Below are 22,046 nucleotides of genomic sequence, written 5' to 3'. Positions count from 1 at the left end.
GGAATAGTCCAAGATGTCCCACAACAAATTCTGAATTTTTTCAACTGAAACTGGCCGAGCGGGGGTGGGGGAGGGGGGGTGGGGGGGGTGAAGGTGTGGCATTACTTATTGAATGCTCCTCACATTACAGTAAGAAGTATTTGAGAAGCTACAAATTTAAAGAGTCTTTATGCAAAGATAAATGTAATTTTTTTCCTTGTGGAATTTCTCCTTCACACACCTAGGAAGCTGCCATTTTCAAGTTTTATATGTAATGTAAGGGATTTATGTTCTGCAAGATTTTATGTCTCTGTACATTTTTCCACGAGATGATCATCTTGCCAACTGTGTGAAGGTTCTTGACACAGGTACATTTTGGATTTTAAGTAATGACAAAGGTTAGTTTAACTGCTATGTGAAGCAGATATCCCAGGTTCTGGCGTCTAGTTACAAAATTTATGAACATAGTGCAACTGATCTGAACATAAAAAGTTTTCTTATATTAATGTGGATACACCAGGTAACTATCTTAAATCACCCAGCAAAGTCACATATGGTATTTCTAGATGAGTAGATGTGGAATAGTCCACAATAAAGTAATGAATGACAACAACATTCAAGATTTACTGGAAGTAGCAAAATCACTGCTTCCAGTACTGAGGAATTTTGAGTCTACATTTGGTATGATTTTACTATGATACATTGCCTGCTTAAGTGTGAGAAGTTTATTTTTGTGATTATTTGTTATGTGTGTTTATGCTAACAAGTGTGATGACCCCATTTTGAGTTTTGAAGGGGAATGAAATAGCGGACAGTAGTGTTTGGGCAGTGTATTGAGTAGTTCAGTAAAATTCTGTTTCCTCTACATATCAAATATTCCATTACAGTGTCTACTTAGACATACATGGTTAGCTACTGAGGATTTATCAAAGTGCTTGAGCCTACTCTTTGCGTCGTGTACAGAGTTTTCCTGCGATTTTGACTACATAGGACACAGGGCGGCTATTTCACTGTAATTTACATATTTCTCTGTCAGCACGTATATGCTGACGGGGGGGAGGGGGAAGGACAAAAAACCACGTTTTGGAAAGATCTTTGACATACTGCAACATGTACGCTGCATATTTTCATATTATGAAAGTACATATTCGAATTCCACCCGAAAGTATTGAAACTGAGATTGCGATGCACTTTTGTAAGCCAACCACACACACCTCATGTCACATGATCTCACCAGTTGATGACAGCACATATTCAGAGCATGGACAGGACACGTGACGTAGTCAGCCGATAGCAACAACACTGTTAAGCAGCACAAACACACAAATACGAAAAATTAATGGTTTACATTAATATACATAGTACAGCTACAAGAAAAGCTAAGCTTTCATACATAATATTGGCCTTTTCCGCATGTGTTCCACTTTAAGATACGTCAGTCAAATGTGCCAGCAAAATTTTAAATAATGACATAAATGTCTGCTCTTCTGGCCTCAAAATTCTTCTACGTGGCTTGCCCTCAACTTGTTAAGCTTTAAATTGGAATCAAATGCTCTACGGTTTCAGAAATTCAGAGCACATTCGCGCACATAACGTAACACATCTTGCGTGAAATGAAATCTACTTTGACAGTAATGTTTTCCAAAACACCATTCACAACATTTTTCTGTGACCGGTTAGAATTCTTTTCAGCAATTGTCAGAGAGCACCAGAAAACGGTGTTGCTGTGCATGCGCAGCTACGATGACATGTATGACGTGTATGTTTGAACGTATATAGCATTAAGAGCTCTAAATTACATCATAAATGAAAAAGGACATCAGAGGATACACCAAGAGCATAAAAATTTTGTAAACCAAACTAAAATGCATAATTTGACTTAAAGGGCACATTCGTATGTCCAGATTTGGGCCCAAACATGATATTAAGATTTTCAGTGTGGTTTTCAGGATGCAAGTTTTCTTGGAGTGCCAGCACAGTTTGGTTCTTTTTATGGCATAATGTCATGTGTGCCAGAAGATAAAAATGTGCACTCGGAATTCAGCAAACAGTCCACACTAACCATTAGTATTTCAAACAAACTGACTGACTCTGGACAAAAGATTAATACAAGCCAAATTTCTTTAAGAAATTCACAAAAACAACTTCATTGTTCTACAAGGTAATTAATGCCCCACTGCCAAAAACCTGGAGATAACATAAAATAAGAAAACTGAAACTATATCATATTTTAGCCTTCCATGACTATGTGAATCTATTTTAATTCACTTGCTAGCTCCCGGCCACAGAAATCCATTTTGTTTTCATTTGATGTGAGAGCTGTAAACATAGAGGAAATAGCAAAATCACTAAATGTAAACACGGGTTATGCGGAGACTACCCCCTACCCACTACAACTCAGACTGCTCTGCGCACGCGCAAATCTGGCAGCTTTGGCGTGACAGAAAAATTTTCCCGGGTAGCATCTGGCTGCTTGTTGCTACTGCTGATAACGGCTAACAGCCACACTTCACGCAGCCAGAGGCGAGAGAAGGTACTGCTCACACGTGACTCAACCGCGCACGTGTGTGACCCGCTGGCAACTGCTCGAACGAACGTAATCTAAACCGTTGTGACATCACGCTCATTGGAAACTGTTTATTGTTAAGAAGTAGTGCATAGTTTTCTTCCTATAACTTTTGACACATTTTGCTGTTGGCAGGTGCTTGTCCATGCACTGTGTTGTAAATAGCCATTTCCTTTGTTACTCAAGTTTTATTTTGGTTTTTTCCCCTCGTTTATGTTTTATTGATGCAGTATTATTCTGCAGTATTGGGCTAAAGTATCTTCCAGAGTATCAGTTCTTACCAGTCAAAACTACAAAAACTAGAAAGTATAGAACAATGAAAAATTCCCAGTTTTATATCAGATGAAAAAAATTCCCGGTTCCTTCCCAGATTTCCCGGGGGTATACACCCTGTCTGTGCTGTTATTGGGGTTTACTGTGCGAGACAAGTGGTGTCGAAGTTTGTTGTTTCTGGAGAAAAATATTTTTATATTGGTATTTCTAAATAAGTTAGAAATTTTTTGAATTTTTTGTAATTCGATTCCAAAGTAGGAATTGCTCGTGAAGATTTATGAGTCAACATCATCTTTTTTGCAGTGCTTCTATTATTGATGTTGGTCTGTATTTTGTTGGGGAGTTTGTCAATCGACTTCTGGGAAAATATCGTCTTCACAATTCTGGAGAAACAGGCCAGACAACCACGAGAGCTGTTGTTGGATCAGGTTAACGACTTTTGCATATGACAAGAATGAACAATACACAGATAAATGGTAAAGATAACTAAGTATTGGTAAATGAAGATCAGTTTAGTTCTAGGAAAGGTAAAAGCATCAGGGAGGTAGTTCTCATGTTGGCAACAATAACACAAGCAAGGCTAATGAAAAATCACGACACATTCACAGGACGTGTCGCAACCTCGAAAAATACATTTGACAATGTAAACTGGTGCAACTGTTCAAAATTCTCAGAAAAATGCAAGCAAGCTATAGGGAAAGATGGTTAATATAAGTCGTATGTTCAAGTCATAACATGTGATTTTTTCCTCACAAGCTAATCATAAAAAAACCAAGAAATGTGTCTCTTTTAGAGGCAATCTCTCTGCAGTCTTACACATTTTTGATGATGACGATGCCGTAATTCTGTAGCCACACAGAAAAATTGTATCCACGTCACATCCACCGTCACCCTTGACAAATAGGGATTCCATTCCTGCCGTCGTCATGCGTCAACATTGCACGACAAAATGTCACGTGCGCAGCCTTGTCGTCTAAAGTACCCAGCTGGAGGACATTTTTCGTCATTTTAAGTATCAAAAACAGACCTCGTTTTACCACTAGAGTTCAGCGCGCCATACAGTGCCTCTGCCTCATCACAAACTCACTACAAGTGCACACGTATTTTAAAACAAATTGCATATTTATAGCTGTTTCCAGTATTTAGGAAGAGAAATTGGAGGTGTTATAGTTCGGATGCACCTTCTACAATTATTGAAACAACTGAGAGAGAACAATAAGAATGGAAGACCGAGAATGAAGTGCTCAGATAAAAGAGGGTAGAAGACACGAATGCATTTTGCTCCTACTGTTCAATCTACATGTCAAAGAAGCAACTGTGGAACTAAAAGGCAGGTTCGAGAGCGAGATTAAAATTCATGGTGAAAGGTTATCTCAGATAAGATTCACTGATGTCATTGTTGTCCTCAGTAAAAGTGAAGAAGAATTACGGGAACTTTTGAACGCGATAAACTTTCAGACGAGAACAGAATACGGACTGAGAGTAAACTGAAAGCAGACCGAAGTAATGAGGAGAACAGAAGTGGATTAGTGATAAATTTAACATCAAAATTGGGGACTACAAAGTTATAGAATTCTGCTACATCAGAAATAAATAACAATACAGGACTACGAGTGAAGGAGAAAATAAAAAGCAGACTAGCACAGGCAAAGAGGACATTCCTGGCAAAAAGAGGCCTACCAGCATAAAAAAAGAGGGCTTAATTTGAGGAAGAAATTTCTGATAATGTATGCGTGGAAGTGAATTACTGACTGTGTGAAAGCCAGGAAAGTGAACTGAAGACAAGGTGTGATGCTAGAGAAGGATTTTGAAAATTGGGTGCACTGATATGGTAAGTAAGGAGATGACACACTGTATAATTAGTGAAGCAAAGACCACATGAAAATACAGAAAAGAAGAAACAAAATGATGATAGGATCTGTCTTAAGACATCAAGAAATAATTTCAATGGTGTTAGAGGGAGTTGTAGAAGATAAAAAAAACTATAGGGGAAGACAGAGACCGGAACACATTCAGAAAACAATTGCAGACGTGCGGTGTGAGTGCTATTCCAAGACGAGGACCTCGGCACGGAAGAGGAAGCCGTTGGCGGGTTGTACCAAATCGGGAAACTGGTGACGGGAAGGATCCGGTGTCCCGCGTGTTCGCCATACCCGGTACTACGAAGGAGGTCCGTGTCCGTGGGGGTGCCCACGACTGCCCGGGTCCAGCAGCGGGGTGGTCTCGACGCTGCGCGGGGAGTGCGTCGTCCAGAGGTCGGGTGCGCTGCTCTGCTGGTAACCTTCTCCGGCCCCCACCCCCACCGTGCCGGAGGCCGCTCCCCCACCTCCACCGCCGACACCGACCGCCGCCTCCAGTCGACCTCCCTGGTGCACCTGTGGGCATACGAATGAACACTACACTGGTCTGTTTGTAAGAAGTGCTCTTCGAGACTCATTTAGAACGCTTGATGGCAATTTGTTTATTACAATTACTGTTTGTTTTCCAAGGGTTTTGTCAAATAAGAGCGCACATCAAGTTTATCAAATTGAACCTCAATTTCGAAGCAGCTCTCTCATCACGTGTCGTGTCTGAAAGTATTCCGACACTAATTGGAATGGCCACTGGTGCAGACAGAGCATTTCTCACCCTGAGCTTAGCACTGTGTGTGTGTGTGTGGGGGGGGGGGAGGGATTGGGGGGGGGGGACGGCTAAAATTGAAAGGTAAATATAACCACTCAACTCTGCTAAAGGAAATATTACATTCACACCTGATTGCATAAACTTCTTTTTAATGAAGAGTCCAACTTTTAATAACTTCTACTGTTACATAATGAATCTCACAAATCTGAAGGCTGTCAGTTCGACTAAATACGTAGAGATTACAATTACGACAACTTAAATTGGAATTGTCACAAAGAAAGTGTTGTAGGGGAGGCAAATAAATGACTGTTTTATTGGCAGAACACTTAGATCATACAACTGGGCTACTAAAAGGACTGCCTACTCTACACTTGTCCGTCTTCTTCTATAATATTCCCATGCAGTATGGGATCCTTACCAGATAGGATTGATAGAAGAGATCAAAGAAAGTTCATAGAAGGGCAGCTTATTTTGTATTATCATGAAATAGAGGAGAGAGAGTTACAGGGGCTAGGGTGGCTATCATCAAATCAGAGCCATATTTCAGTGCGGCACGATATTTTCGTGAAATTTCGATCACTAACTTTCTCCTATGAATGTGAAATTATTTTGCTGAAGTCCACCTACATAGGAACAAATCATCATTGTAATGAAAGAAGAGAAATCAGAGCTCACACGGAAAGATTTAAGTGTTTCCTTTTTCCCCGTGCTGACTGAGAATGGAATGGCAGAAAAATAGATTGAAAGTGGTCCGATGAACTTAAACGTTAATTGCAGAGAAGCCATGTAGATATAGATGAACTTGTTAGTATTACTTTATCCTCACATTGAGAAAGAAGACACAGTTATGCAAAAATTTATTATAGTTTTCTCAACAATTACAACTTTGAGATTTATGTCTACTGGAGCAGATCTCAAATACAAGTGACATCATTATGGAAACATATGACGCAACAAATGAGGTATTAAAAGAAAATATTATTTTGTTCCTATCTCGCTTGAACATAATGTGTAGAATATTTCATATTTTTTCTTTGTAATATTTGACTTTTATACATTTAATCCTTTGATCTTAGTTTGCAGAATTGTGGAAACTCACAATACAAAGAGGTAACCTGAAATAAAAATTCTCCCATACTCAAGATGTAACATTCATCCTGTCCTTATTTTCTAAGTTTGGCAAGCCAAAAGGGGGGGAAGGTAGAGGGAATCCTGCTGGAGATCAAGAAAAATCCACACATTCATGATTCTCAAAGGGAGAACAGGGGAATAAACTTTTAAAAAAAGCTTATTCAACTCTGATGTAATCAGTAACACTCAGCTTATAAAATTTTTTATATTTTCACTGTAATAGATTTGTTGTATTACTTTCATGACTCATATTTTTATTGAGATTTGCCTTAACTGAAGTTGAACAAAATCTGTTCTACATTTTTATGGGCTCATTAAGTAAAGCGTAGTTCAGGGCCAATGTATGATTAGATGAACGTGGGAAACTTCCCAAAACAATCCTCAACTTCGCCGACGGAATCAACTTTACGCACCCAGAAGTACACCGCGGTAATGCTCATCTCTCCAAATTGACACACTATTGCGCAACATGCCAATGCCTAAAATATCAGATGCAGTTACTTCTGTGACAGCTTACACAGGCGTTCAACCGTACAAATGTCACATCTTTTTCCCTGTGTCTTCTAGCACAGAAAAGGGTTCTATTTTTGAAGTCCAGCCACTTTGAAGCCTTTTGCACATAAAAAGCTTTACTTCGGTTCTTTGACAGATCTCACACTTTAATATTATGTCGAAAGGAAGCTTAATTTTCCTTAAAAAAAAAAAAAAAAAAAGAGAGAGAGAGAGAATTAAAAAAAAAAATCCCGGAGGTGAGTTCTCGAGCAGTTTAACATGAAATTAACTTTTGTATTAAAAAGTCTGAAGTATGCTGGCATGCAAGAGGTATGCTGCAACTGGGGAAATACTAGTTTGTTGTTTTCCTGCCTGTTATGCTGGTAAATTGTCTCATCTTCTCCAAAAAATCTTCAAAACCCATGTTGCATGCTGCTTTATTGTTAGAGTCTTCTACACAAAAGATGAGATTAAGACAAATAAAACAGAAGCAGTTTGTAATTACAGCAGCGGTGTCTGTAGCAGCAATATTAGTGACGAAAAATTGGAGCTGACTGCAGAGTACCTGAACATTAATCTTCTTCAGACTATTTCCAGTTGGATATTTCTCCATCCTATCCAGAATCGTCAAATTCTTCCTCTTGAGCTTCCAGAATTTCTCAGCCATTTAAGAAACGTGACACTTGTAGCAGAGTTACAGGAAACTGCGGTACCTAACGGGTGCATCATTCGCATAAACGTGACGTCATTAAAAATGGAACTCAAAATTCGCTTTGCCTGTCCTGTATTAGTGCACAGTGCACGTAGCTAGAATTGACCGTAAAATGAATGGAAACATGAAGAACATCCATGTCGGTCATTCGGTCTATCATCTTCAGCCGAAGGTTTGTGTCAGAACATTATGCACCGATGAAGATCGTACTCGTTTGTCGAGACTACAAATTAACAAAATAGTAATGACGAGTGCATTTTCCTCACGTTTACATTTTTTCCTGTCAACTCCACGGAGTGGACGAGTTATTTTGCCTTTACCTGTGCTGTGCGTTAGTAGAGGAGAGTCAAAGTCAGTTTTGTGTTACATTTTTGATAATTTCATGTTTGGACAAGAAGAGAATAGAAGCTTTCGAAATGTGGTGCTACAGAAGAATGCTGAAGATAAGGTGGGTAGATCACGTAACTAATGAGGAGGTATTGAATAGGATTGGGGAGAAGAGAAGTTTGTGGCACAACTTGACTAGAAGAAGGGATCGGTTGGTAGGACATGTTTTGAGGCATCAAGGGATCACAAATTTAGCATTGGAGGGCAGCGTGGAGGGTAAAAATTGTAGAGGGAGACCAAGAGATGAATACACTAAGCAGATTCAGAAGGATGTAGGTTGCATTAGGTACTGGGAGATGAAGAAGCTTGCACAGGATAGAGTAGCATGGAGAGCTGCATCAAACCAGTCTCAGGACTGAAGACCACAACAACAACAACAACATGAATGGTACACTGTGATAGGTTTCTAAATAGTTTTGAGAGAAAATGGATTACCAAATGAAAACTGTCGAATGCTATTTGAAACAGACATAGTGCGCATAGCTTTCTGCAAAGTGAGCTAGTGAGGCAGGGGGTACTTCCCACCTGCTAGAATTTGGGTGCAGCCTTCTTATTCGTTACAGAATTATAACGAATTTCTAGCAGCGATTGTCTGCGACTCTGGTAAACTGCAAACTAACTCATCACCAGATGTGATGAGAAATATTGCAGCTTTAGCAACCTGGAAGTATCTCAGGTTCTCTCTGTTGTCGCTGTGTTCTCAGAAAATTGTGACGATTCCTCGGTGCGACTGCAGTTTTGGTGCCGATCTGCAGTAGAGATGGATACGAACTTTTGCAGAACCGTGCCAAAACTGTATCTTTAGTCTTTTTCTATTGCTTCCCCACTCAGCTCTTATGAAACACCAGAAAGAAGCAAGTGTAATACAGTGTCACACAGATTCCGTTGCCGATTCCCAGCATGTAGATTTGCCACCGGTACATGTGCCAGATGCCCTCCCCAATTCCCGCAATGTAATGAAATCGCAACAACAGTTCACCGTTTGTGTGTGCAGAAAGTATACCAATGGTGGCTCGCCGATTACGTTTTACAAAGCAGAGCTGCTGTTGTACGTATGAAAGAATGCAGTCGTGCTGCATTGTATGTCTGCACATCTATTCTTAACCCTAAACATGTCAGTCAAAAAAAGAAAATACTATTTTTTGTGCTAGAAGAGAAGGGGAAAAGCGGTGACATTTCTATGGCCGATGGCCTGTAAGCTATCACAGAAGTAACTGTGCCCAGTAGCATAGGCGTTAATATGTTGCACAATAACATGACCAATTGGAGACCTGAGAATTATCTCAGTGGAGGCTGCTGAAAGTTGTTCCTATTGGCCAAATTCAGGATTGTTTTGGGACATTTCCCATGTTCATCTAATTGTACATTTTCCTGGGCTATTCTTTAGTTAATAAACCAAAAAAATAAAATTAAAAAATATTTAGCTTTCAAAAAATATTTTAAAAGTTTATTCCCTGGTTCTTCACTTCCAAAGATATTAATGTGGCATTTGACTCAGTACCACACCTATGCTTATTGTCAAAAGTATTATCCTACGGGGTCTCAAGTGAAATTTTGTGACTGAATTCAGGATGTTTCGGTAGGAAGGAAACAGCATGTTATCATAGATGCAGAGCCATTGTCAAATGTAGAGGTACTTCAGGTGCGCCCCACGGAAGTGTTGCTGTTCATGTTGTATGTTAATGACCTTGCAGTCAAAATTAATAATAGCGTCAGACTTTTTGCAGGTGAAGCAATTATCCATAATGAAGTGCTATTGGAAAGAAGCTACATAAATGTTCAGTCAAATCTTGATAAGATTTCAAAGTGATGCAAAGATTGACAACTTGTTTTAAATGTTCAGAAATGTAAAATTGTGCACTGGAAAAAAAAGTATTATCCTATGACTACAGTATCAATGAGTCCCTGTTGGAATTGGAAAACTGATACAAATACCTGGGTGTAACACTTTGTAGGGATATGAAGCGGAATTATCACAGAAGCGGGTGGTAGACTTCAGTTACCCGATAAGACTGACAGGGGATATTGAACGTATTTGAGAAGGGCAGCACGAATGGCCATAGGTTTGTTTAATTCGTGGGAGAGTGTCAAAGAAATACTGAAGGAGCTTTGAGATAGGCATAAACTATCCTGAGAAAGTCTATTAACAAAGTTTCAAGAACCGGCTTTAAATGATTACTCTATGATTATACTACAATGCCCTACTTATCACGTACATAGTGATCACGAGGACAAGAACAGAATAATTACTGCATGCACAGAGACATTCAATCAATCATTCTACCCACACTCCATATGTGATTGGAATGGGAAGAAACTCTAATAACTGGTACAATGGTATGTACTCTCTGCCAATAACTTCACTGCGGTTTGCAGAGTGTAGATGTAAATGTAGAAGTCAGTAAAAATATTTCATATAGACCTTAATATATGAAATGGGGCAGCATACAAGGTAGATGGTGGGAGAAAAACTGGTTTGTCACACACTTATCCCCTGAACCTGCATTCCGTACTTTGCCATTCCCAGAGGCAATCCACCATCCTATTTGTTACAGTGTAAACTCAGCGCCGGCACATCAGTCCGGAATGACAGAGGAGAGACGGTCGTGAGAAGAGGTCAGCCAAACGCACGACCGACCGACCGACCGACCTCCTTCCAGGACGACAACGCGGCAGCAGCGGCTCCTAGGTGAAGAGAACATAAGCGATGTGACCGACTGTCGGTTGCCCAGTTCGATAGCAGTTTCAACGTTAGCTACTTTGTTAGCCGATGCATCTTAGCCTCCACCATTAGCTATTTTTACCTAGCACAGACTCGTGTTTGTCTAATCTGAAGAAGACCGATTACTTCGTATGCCGCACTTTGCTCGAGATACATCTACCAAAGTTAAGTATTTGTACTGACTTCTTGTGAGAAAACTCACTAATATCAGTTGTTCGACTGATAGTCTAGCAAACAGCGTATGCAGGATTCCTAGACAAACAATATTCCCCTCTGCATCTGTCTCAGCAGATGAACCCATACTTTAATTGGAGCACCCGCACATTCGAGATCTAGAGTGTTACGGACAGTAGCTCACATCCCGATGGAATACTCGGTCATCGTGGCTGTTTGTCGAGCACGGTCTTCCAAACTCTTCACGGCTAATGGTGGAGGACAATGTACGGACAGTTGACCGGGTTGTTCACATCCTCGGGTTGTTAATTTCCTCCAGTAGACTAGTTTTTACTGTCAGATATAATTCTTTGAACTGCTGTTGGGAAAATGGCAGGTGGTTGGGATCAGTGTGCCTCCCACCAAGTACTGGGCCCAGGGACTCTCGACCCTACTCCCTCCGTCAACATCCTGCCTGTCTTTCTTTTCTTCCCCCCCCCCCCCCCCCCCCTCCCAATTACTAGTATGAGAGCAGTTCACTTCACTTTCGAAATCACCTTTATGGTGATGAAGATAACATGCCAGGTATCACATCCCACAGTGATTCACCTCAGTGGGCCCCTCTTTTGCAAGTAACTGACAAAATAATTTTGGTAATTCTTGTGATTGACTAGAGCCTTGAATTTTCAATAATTTCAGAGTGGTGCAAAGGCCCAGAAGTTAAGTTTCTTAGCTGGTATGGTGAAGGTTGTGTTTTCAAATCCTATCAGGTCCAGTCTAGCTTTTTTTCTTTTTTATGGAAATGACTGATTGTTATTTTAAATTAGTTAATTGGTTTGAATATAGTTGGTTTGATTACTAATCCTTTGCTATGTTATTTTAATGACTGTATTAATTTTCTTATTTACTCTTATTTTTTACTGCCTTATTTATCTTCTATGTGACCACCTTGCCCATGGGATTTTAATATTTGTGTGTATTTACTTCAGTCCAACTTTTGGTTTTCATTTTATTATATATTTATCCATGCTGCTGCAATTGTTATCTCTGTTACTTACTTTGCTCGATATTCATTTTATTTATAAGTCTCACTTCATTTAAATCTTTATCTGTATTATTTTGTCAATGGTGCAAAAAGAATTTGTATTTTAAATGTTTGTATGGTGACTGCCATTAACAAAATAAATAAATAAATATCAATTTGAGCACAACCAATATACATAGATCTGTATTTGCCAACATTTAAATCTAAAATAAAAGGGTTAAGAACTCAGCAATAAGCTGCAAAATCATACTGTATCTTGTTGCAGATCTAGATTTCAGGCATTAAATAACATTTAAACCAAGTCACGCACTGAGGATAGCTGATCACTAGCTGAAATCTGTGTCTGCAATAAAATCCAGAGTGTATTTGCGACCGACTGCCAAGTTCCTTTCGAAATGTATAACAGTCGCTGTGCAGAACATGCACTGGTGGAATTGAATATTATGATAGATAAATAAAAATATTCTAACTACATTGTCAAAGGTGGAAAATCAAAAATGAGTAAAAGTAAGTAAAAAATGAGAGGAAATGAAAAGGTTAATACAGTGAATAGAATGGTGTGGGGAAAGGATTACAAACGAGGCAAATTATATTTAACCTAATTAACTGATTTAAAATAATGATTGAAGTCTTTTCAATAAAGACGGAAATAAGTGGTATGTTGCCCCTGGGGGGGGGGGGGGATTTGAACTCACAACCTTCAGCATACCAGCCTAAAAACTTAACCGCAATGCTAAAGCTAGTCAGTTGCCAGAAATTCTGAAACTTTGCTTGTCAATTACTTGCAAACTAGGGCCCACAAAGGCGAATGGCAGCGGAGTGTGACACCAGGGGCCCCGACCTACGTCACGATACCACTGGTTTCAGAAAGTCCCCCTGGGGACTTCTCCCTGTCACATGTGGCTATCCTCATTTTCCACCCAACCTATTTCCCTTTTCTTACGAGTGATGAAGATGAAACCGCAACAATTCCTTATTCTCTATACTACCCAACAATGAAATAACAGGTTTTATTCTTCCTGCGAGAGAGTGGGTTCCATTTGCATCTATAATACTTTGACTGTGACGGATCGGTAGCATGTGCCCACTCCCAGGAGCACTCGACAGCACTCACCAGCCCACTCCCCCACTGACCCGATTATTTCTCTCACGCCTTATTTTGTCGTTTTAACACTCGGCACAACGATTCCCAGAGCACAAATTTGGCACCGGTACCTCCCCAATTACTGTAAGGACGCCTCGTCCCTTTTGTGCATAATGGAATCGCAACAGCAGTTCACCATTTGTCTGGGGAGAAAGTACACTGTGACGGCTTGCCGATTCAGTTTTACACGACACAGTTGCTGCTGTACATTTGAAAGAACACAGCTGTGCGTATTGAAGGTCTGTACATCTAGTCTTAATTTTAAACGTGTCAGCCAAAAATAGGATATACTATTTTCTGCACTTGAAGACACAGGGAAAAGATGTGACACTCGTATGGTCGAAGGCCCGTGTAAGCTGTCGCAGAAGTAACCGTGCCCGATAGCTCGGGTACTGGCAAGTTGCACAATAATGTGACAAATTTGAGGGACAAGCATTACCTCAATGCACTCCTGGGTGCTAAAAGTTGATTCTATGGGCCAAGTTGAGGACTGTTTTGGGAGACTTCCCACATTCGTGTAACTGGACTACAGTTCAGTTAATGAATCGAAAAAATGTGCCTGTTAAATAAAAAGAAGTGCAACAGGCATTGATATATCCTTCAAACCATTACAACAGTTGCAGACTTGCCACCAAGATGTTCCACACACTGTACAAGTAGTTGTGCAGGATGGTGAAGATAAACAGGTCACCCTGTGTAATTTGGTGAAAAATTGCACAATTAACACGAATAAGTTATTTATTATCGAAAGTAATTTTCTCTTAAGGAAACAATAAAATTATGAAATAGAACTGTTGGTGAAAACACACACATCCTAGCTTTTAGAACTAATAGTTCCTTATGTCAGGGAGAGTCCATCACAAGTTAAAGAAGTCATACACGAAATGTATTCGCATTTGTGAATCTGAACAACCGTCAGCTATATAAGGGAAAGACAATAATGAAAATCTGGGCCAGACTGTGACTCGATCTCTCATTTCGCCCTTTATGCGAGCAGTCGCCTTAACCACTTCAGCTATCTGTATGCGACTCAGAGTCCAGACCCGAACTTCCGAATGTTGTCGTTCCTGCGTTACAACTCGTACACATTATGCAATGCCCATACAGGGGAGGACGTTACAATTGAAATGTTGCTGCCCGATATTGGTGGATAAATACAATATTGCACTGGCTGTGTTGTTACGAACAACATTCTATACTCACGTGTTCACAGGAACATTACATTGTACCTCTTAACGACACAGAAACTGCAATATTGCCTTAAAGAAGTCAGCCAGAAATTAGATCAAATTGTGATAGTATGCAGCAATGGTGAAATCGAGGCGCTGAAGGTGATATTTTTTTGTCAGAGATGAGAAATAATTCAAAGTATACAAGTCGGGCAGGTATACACGTCAGACTGCAGACGAAGGGTCTCCCACATCTCAACCTCCCACCGACCCTATGCAGACTGAGACACTCTTCGTCCTGGCCTCACATTTTAATTACCGGATTGGGCAATGTTATCTGTAGAGGGTGGCCGGATTCCCTTCCTCTTGCCAACCCTTTCTCCCCGGAACAGGATTGGTGTACCCCAACTAGGGTTATCCGGTCTGAAAGTTTTTCTAATTATTTGCGAATCGTGTAACTTAGACGGAACACGGGTACCGATCCAATATTCACCGAGTCAGATGTGGGGAAACCACCAGCTGGCAAACTGGATGTCATCGTCAATCTGTCGGGTGGAATCGGCCGGGAGCCAGTGCACCTTCCCAGACCCCAGATGTAGTGTGCTAATTCATGTGGCTATATGGATGGATGTGATGCTAAGACAGTAACAAAATAAATAATACCTGCCAGCTGGGAGATTCGTAACAGTAATAGTGAAGTAGTTAGGAGGCTAGAAATGTAACAAACATCAGTTGCATTGACAACAGCAAAATAAGTAAATTTTTTTGAAATTTGTGGTAAGTTCCTATGTGATCAAACTGCTAAGATCATTGGTCTCTAGGCTTAATGTAACTTAAACTAACTTACGCTAAGGACAACACACACACCCATGCCCACGGGAGGACTCAAACCTCCGATGGGGGGGGGGGGACCTGCGTGAACTGTGGCAAGACGCCTCAGACCACGAGGCTACCCTGCGCAGCGCAAAATAAGGTGCGAGAGAAATAATCAGGCGAGTGGGTGAGTACAGTCGAGCGCTCTCAGGAGTCAGCACGTGGCGGGAAGCATTCCGGCCAACTGTCATGCTCCCAAACTGTTACAGTCAAAGAGTTAACAATGTAAATAGAACCCACTCTGTCATAAGGAAGACTAAAACCTGTTCTTTCATCAGTAGCTAGTATCGAGAATAAGGAATTGTTACGGTTCTGTCTTCGTCAGAGTGCTACGTGAGGGGTCACTTCTAAGAAAGTAAAATAGGGTGGGGCAGAAAATGAGGATACTCACATCTGACAGATGTCTCCAGGGGGACTTTTTGAAACCACCAGTACGGTGATGTAGGTCAGGGTCCCCTGTGTCACATTCCACAGCCGTTCACCTCAGTGAGCTCTAGTTTGCAGGTAATCGAGAAACAAAAATTTTGCAATTTCTTGTGACTGACGAAAGTCTTGAAAAGTAGCACTGTAGTATGACAGTTGACATTAGGCTGGTATGCTGAAGGTTGTGAGCTTAAATCCGATAAGGGGCAACGTATCACTTATTTCCACCTTCTGCAACTGACTGCCTAGTTCCTTTCAGTTTTTTGAGATTTAAATGTTTGTGAATACAGATCTACTGGATAAAAACAAAAGACCAATTACTCTATTTATATTATCTGTGCAATGGTGTCAAAACAGATTTTTTTATTACAAGATGTACATTTTTTTGAATAGCGACCATCATACAAATGTTTAAAACATTAATTTATTATGCCCTATTGACAAAATAATGCAGATAAAGATTTTATATGCAGTGAGGTTTATAAATAAAATGAAATTCAAGCAGAATAAGTGATAGAAATAATGATTGCAGCAACACGGATGAAAATATAAAATGAAATTGTTGACAATTTTGACACTTTTGAGTCTCTAGTCACACAAGATTTACCAAAATTGTGTGTCATCAGTTACTCAGAATAGAGGGCCAACTAAGGTGAATGACAGTGAGATGTGATACCTGAGATGTTGTCTTCATCACTGGGACCTGCCTTCATAAGAGTAATTCAAAAAACAGGGCTTTGACGGGGGAAGTAGAGTCGAGTGCCCCGGGTCCAGTAGTCGGTGGGAGGCACACTGACCCCAATTACCCCGCCCCTTGTCCCAAACAGCAGTTTAAAACAGTATATCTGAGAGCAAACACAAGTTTGCTGGAGCAATTTAAGAACCCGGTGAACTGTCCGTACATCATCTGCCATCGTTAGCGGTGTAGAATTTGGAAGACTGTGCTCGGCACAGAGCTAGAACGAGTGGGCTACTGTCCAGAACGTGCATGTACGACAATTAAAGTACAGGTTCGGCAGTAAGACTGATGCAGAGGTGAATAGGACAGTGGATTCCCTCTGGGAGGAAAGGAAGGGATAAAGGTTAAAAAGGATGGGCAGAGATGACGAGGGGATGATGAATGGCTGTCATGCAATGACTACTGGAAATCAGTGTCACTCAAAAGAAACAGCATCAAATGTAGAGTTAAGTATGAGCAGAACAGAAGACACTGTGCTTTGGGACAATAGTCTCTGGTATACAGTGTGTACAAAAACGTGTCACAAATTTACAGATTTATACTTGACTCAAAATATTGCAAAAATTTCATACGGGCTTGGGTCTGAAAAAACCTTCATTTGGGAGCTATGAGAGTAAATCCCTATAATGACTTCTGGTTGTCTAATTTACCTCACATGCACATTTTTTATTCACCTTTCTGTTTGTGGTCAGTCATGGCAATTCTTTTGCATTGTTCTACTTTCATTTGTTCTGTTGTATGGTAACTAAAATCACAACACAATGGTGTATTCGGTGTCTGAAATGACTGGTATACACTACACATTTGACCTAGCAGATAGGGATATGGATGCAGCACGTCAGCTTTAGGCCCAACAGAACCCTGGTAGGCAGTTAGCTCGTGCAAGAGTGTTTGTACGACTCCATCGATGCTTGCGAGAGACGGGCTCATTTCAGACGTGTATGGCACGGGATCTCCAATTATCATAAAAATCACTCGTGAGCGTACAAAAACCCTCACAACGTGTGACGAGGCAGACATCGACAAAAGGTCAGCCTCTACGTGTGTGGTGGACTCGTTCGTGATCATTTCGTATGCCTGTACTTCTTTCCACAATGTCTCGCTGAACTAACTTATCCATAATTTCTCATACATCAGTTCCTTCAATTACTCAATGATGTACCTCTAGATACCGTCCGAGGAACTTCGCTTATGCACTGTGGCATTCCACCTCACTTTACACTGACAGTTTATCAGCATCTTGATAACCAGTTTCTGAACAGGTGGATCAGTCAATGGAGATTCGTTGTGTGGCCCAACCGATTGCCAGATCTGAATCCGATAGATGTTTTTTCTTTTGGGATATTTAAAACACTCTGCTTATTCAACTTCTGTACCGACAGGAGGGAGCATATCCAAAATGGATTTGACATACAAAACACCGGGAGCTTTCCACAACATGAGCTAGCAATCCGTATTTTGCCACAAGGGATCCATGTGTGACAAAGCAGGTTGGCTACCACCACATTACTTTGTATGCACTCCTACTTCACTTATTAAGGTGTATATAATTTTTTTGCTAACTTTCTTTTCAAAATTCCCATGTTAAATTTCCTACATTAAGCACACGTTATGCAAATTATCAGACTCGTCGAAACAAATCTCCCCCCCCCCCCCCCAAACACACACACACACACACACACACACACACACACACACACACACAACTTTATTATTCAGATCCTTCAGTTTACTGTCCTGGTTGCACCAACATAATTAATTTCTTCATAAATTATGGCAATCAATAGTTATTGTAATTATGAAGTCTCATACACCCAGCCACTGGGAGAGTCTTATGAGGTAATGGATAAATTTGAAATGAAAGATCATTTGCAAATTAAAGAGCTATTTTTCCAATTTTCAGTAAACTTAATTAACTTAAAATATATGGATAGGCTAATTGAAGATTTCACTTGGTTCAAACTTCCAGCGCCAATTACAGTCAAACTACTGCAGGTTTCCACGTTTTGTTGAAATGCTTTTGACTGCCGGATTTTTCTTAATGACAACACTATATTGCCGAGTAAGAATCCCTAATTAAAAATTACTACATTTTAATATACAAGATGGATCCCATGGTCATAAACACTGGATTTCTAACTGTATAAGTATAAATTAGTACAGCATATTTTAATAGATGCTGCTCGTGACAAATTATACGCAAGCAAAATGTGATGACAAAATCAAAGATGGACTTTCTGGCCTATAGAATTTGGAAACTATTATACATTAAAGAAGTTGAACAATACCCTAGAGGGAGTCTTTGTAAGGTCAAAGCTCATACCATTTCAGTCAGTCTTACTTTAATTTTCGCTCAGGCTGGTTACCGGCTGCATGCACTGCTAATTTTGTCTTTGTCTTTGTTCAATTTAGCATTGGGTCATGTTAGTGCAAAACTTTTGTGGTTTCAGTTTAGTTGAGGAATGCTGGAGCTTATAGTAACTGTTGTGTTCTGCATGTATTAAATTAACAACAAGAATAATCAAGTATTGATAATATAATGTAAATAGATAGATAAAAAATCTACTCACCGTGCGATGGCAGGGGAACACACACACACAAAAGGATTTAATGTTTAGAAGCCTTCAGAGCCAGTGGCTCTTTCTTCTGGCAGAAGAATTGAAGGGGAAAGAAGAGGGGTGAAGGAAAAGAACTGGAGAGGTTTAGGGAAAGAGGTACAGTTCACGAAAGTCGCCCAGAACCTCGGGTCAGGGGAGACTTACCAGAGAGAATTGAGAAGAAAAGAGTGTACACACTGACAAAAAAATATTACCATGCTTTTCCCAGTTAAAAATATACTTTTCCCAGGTGAAAGTACATTTTTTCCGCATTAAGTGACAATACACTTTGCATCGGAGCTGTAACACTTATCAATTCTTTGAATGGGTAAAGATTTCATACACTGGCATAGAACTTCCTAGTACTATAGGAAATTAAACTCAGGAGAACCAATATGTTTTGGAAAGATCTTTTATATGTGGCAACACATATAAATATGAATTCCACCAAATACAGCACAGTAGATTCCAAAGCACTGAAATTGAGACTGCGTCGTGTGATGCACTTTTGACAGCCATTAACAGATCGCCACGTGATTTCACCAGCTAATGACAGCAGAATATTCAGAGCATAGGACATGTGATTTAGTCAGCCAATAGCAACATCATTGTTAAGTAGTGCGAACACACAAATACGAAAAGTGAATGGTTTATATTAATATAAATACATAGAAAAGCTAAGTTTTCATATATAATATTGGTCATAAAAAAAATTTCTGCAGTAGAGAGCTAAAGCAATGTTCTTTGTTACAGTATCAGTTCTCATACCAGTCAAAATTACAAAAGTTTAATTGAAAATTAAAATAATGAAAAATTCCATCCTTTCATACCTCCCTAACAACGGATTTGCAGACCCATCTTCATATGAATTTTTGTAATATTTTGATATCAAGAACAAATCTGTAAAATTTCTGACACGTTTCTATAGGCCCCGTATTGCGAGCAGTGAGCAGTGAGCAGCCGTACGTACCAGGCGGTGGTGGACCTCGTGCAGGTAGAGCGCGCTGAGGCTCATGTCGGCTGCCGTGCCCTCCGCCCCCGGCGCCAGCAGAAGCAGGTCTTCGGGGCCCGCCGCTCCGGCCCCGCCGCCACCGACGGCCGCAGCTGCGGCCGCCACTGCCGCCGCCTCACCCGCGGGGCCGAACACGGACGCACCCATCGACAGCCCCTGCTGGTTCAGGCTGCGAAAGGGAAACGACCGAGTCACTGCGGGTTCTCCCGAGAGTGAATGCAGTCGACCTACACACTGTCTACGATACGAGTATTACAGTTCGGCATAATAGAGTAACTCTGGAATCGATAATGTGAATAATATTTTGTCGAAAATTAATAAGTGACGTCCTCCGAGCGGGCTGTCACTGAGCTTCCGTAGTGCACAGAGACTGAGCACACCGTCAGAAATAATGCGTGAAGGTAAGTCAGTCTCAGAAGTGTTTTCTGGTATTGGAAGAAGCACTGGCACAATTTATAATGTCCAATGGGAGACTACTATGAACAAAATAACATTAACAAAGACAAGTAATTGTAAAAAGTAAATTTTTACAACCAGAAATTTCACAATTAATAAAATATTTCTGACTATTATGTTGTGATATCCACGACATGAAAACCCAATGTTTCCTCTCCTTCTGCAGAGGACTTTTTCGAGGGACAACTGGCCCTCGTCAATTGCTGTCTTCTCCCGTTACCATCACCCCACGGTCTAAGACTTTTAAGCACCTTCTTCAACACTGGGATCTAGATGTCACTCAATTTCACATCCACCTCCTTCATACTGAAATTCCTGGGGTGTTTAACAATATCTATGGCCTCTCTGTACAGCCTTGACTTGTGGCTGCCAGTACTTGAGTCCTATCAAAATGATTCTGATGCTTTCCTGGCTGCAAAGTACATTCCACAACGGCTGATCTGCCAGTCTATCCATCTACATCTACATCACACTCTGCAAGCCACCTTACGGTGTGTGGTGGAGGGTATTTTTCATATCACTAACTGAGCCCTCAAACCCCGTTCCACTCACAAATAGCGCTCGGGAAAATTGATTGTCGGTAACCCTCTGTATTTGCTGCAATTTCTTAATTTCTCGAATTTTCTCCTGGTGGTCACTACACGAGACATATGTGGGGGGAAGTAATATATTGTCCGATGCTTCCTGAAAAGTGCTCTCTTCAAATTTCAATAGTAAATTTGTCCTTCATGCACAACTCATCTCTTGTAATGTCTGCCAATCAAGTTCGTTGAGCATCTCCGTAAGCCTCTCGTGCCAGCTAAACAATCCTGTGACAAAACGCGCCGTTCTTCGTTGGCTCTTCTCTCTCTCTCTCTCTCTCTCTCTCTCTCTCTCTCTCTCTTTCACCAGTCCTACCTGGTAGAGATCCCAGATAGACGAACAGTACCCAAGAATCGATCAAACAAGTGCCTTGTATATCACCTCTTTCATGGATCAGTTTAAGGTTGTTCCTGTGGACGTGGCAACTGCTTTTCGTAGTATTTGCTTTACATGCTCATTCCACTCAATATCGCTCTGGATAGTTACACCTAGATGTTTTACAGTACACACTGTTTCCAGCAAATTGTCATGCATATTGTACTTTTAGAGAATGGGATTCCTTTTCTACACACGCGCAGCAGGTTACTTTTATTTACATTCAGGCTCAACTGTCAGAGCCCGCACCATTTATCAGTTCTAGCTGCAAGGAAGTTTTGAATCCAGCTGCAAAGCTGCTCCAATACTTGATAAGCTCTTATTTTTTCACTAAATGGCAGTGCGGGACGGTGTCAAACGACTTCCTGAAGTCGAGGAACACGACATCAACCTAAGCACTGTTGCCCACAGTGCTGTGGATCTCATGAAGGAACAGACCTAGCCGAGTTTTACAGGTTCTTTGTTTGCAGAAAGCATGTTGAATTTAGAGAGATTTTCCTTCTCTAAAAACATCATTATTCTTGAGCACAAAACGTACTCCATAATTCTACAACAGACTGACATAAACAACTGTGTGCATCTGTTGTTTGGCCT

At 40.6% G+C, this 22,046-nt stretch overlaps 1 protein-coding gene across 2 annotated transcripts in view; it reads right to left on the bottom strand.

Moving 5' to 3' along the window:
- Positions 1 to 22,046, bottom strand: part of LOC126212913 (autophagy-related protein 9A) — a 145,847-nt gene that overhangs the window by 8,044 nt on the left and 115,757 nt on the right. For both annotated transcript variants that reach the window (XM_049940418.1, XM_049940419.1), the window contains exons 14-15: positions 19,998 to 20,208; positions 4,972 to 5,193 (exon numbers count right to left, since the gene is read on the bottom strand). In XM_049940418.1, the coding sequence (XP_049796375.1) occupies positions 4,978 to 5,193; positions 19,998 to 20,208 (427 nt within the window). In that variant the 3' untranslated portion in view covers positions 4,972 to 4,977. The remainder of the gene's footprint in view (positions 1 to 4,971; positions 5,194 to 19,997; positions 20,209 to 22,046) is intronic.

Source organism: Schistocerca nitens, chromosome 11 (assembly GCF_023898315.1).
Source record: "Schistocerca nitens isolate TAMUIC-IGC-003100 chromosome 11, iqSchNite1.1, whole genome shotgun sequence".
In the NCBI taxonomy this organism is placed as follows: domain Eukaryota; kingdom Metazoa; phylum Arthropoda; class Insecta; order Orthoptera; family Acrididae; genus Schistocerca; species Schistocerca nitens.
This window is presented reverse-complemented; position numbering and strand designations above follow the sequence as displayed.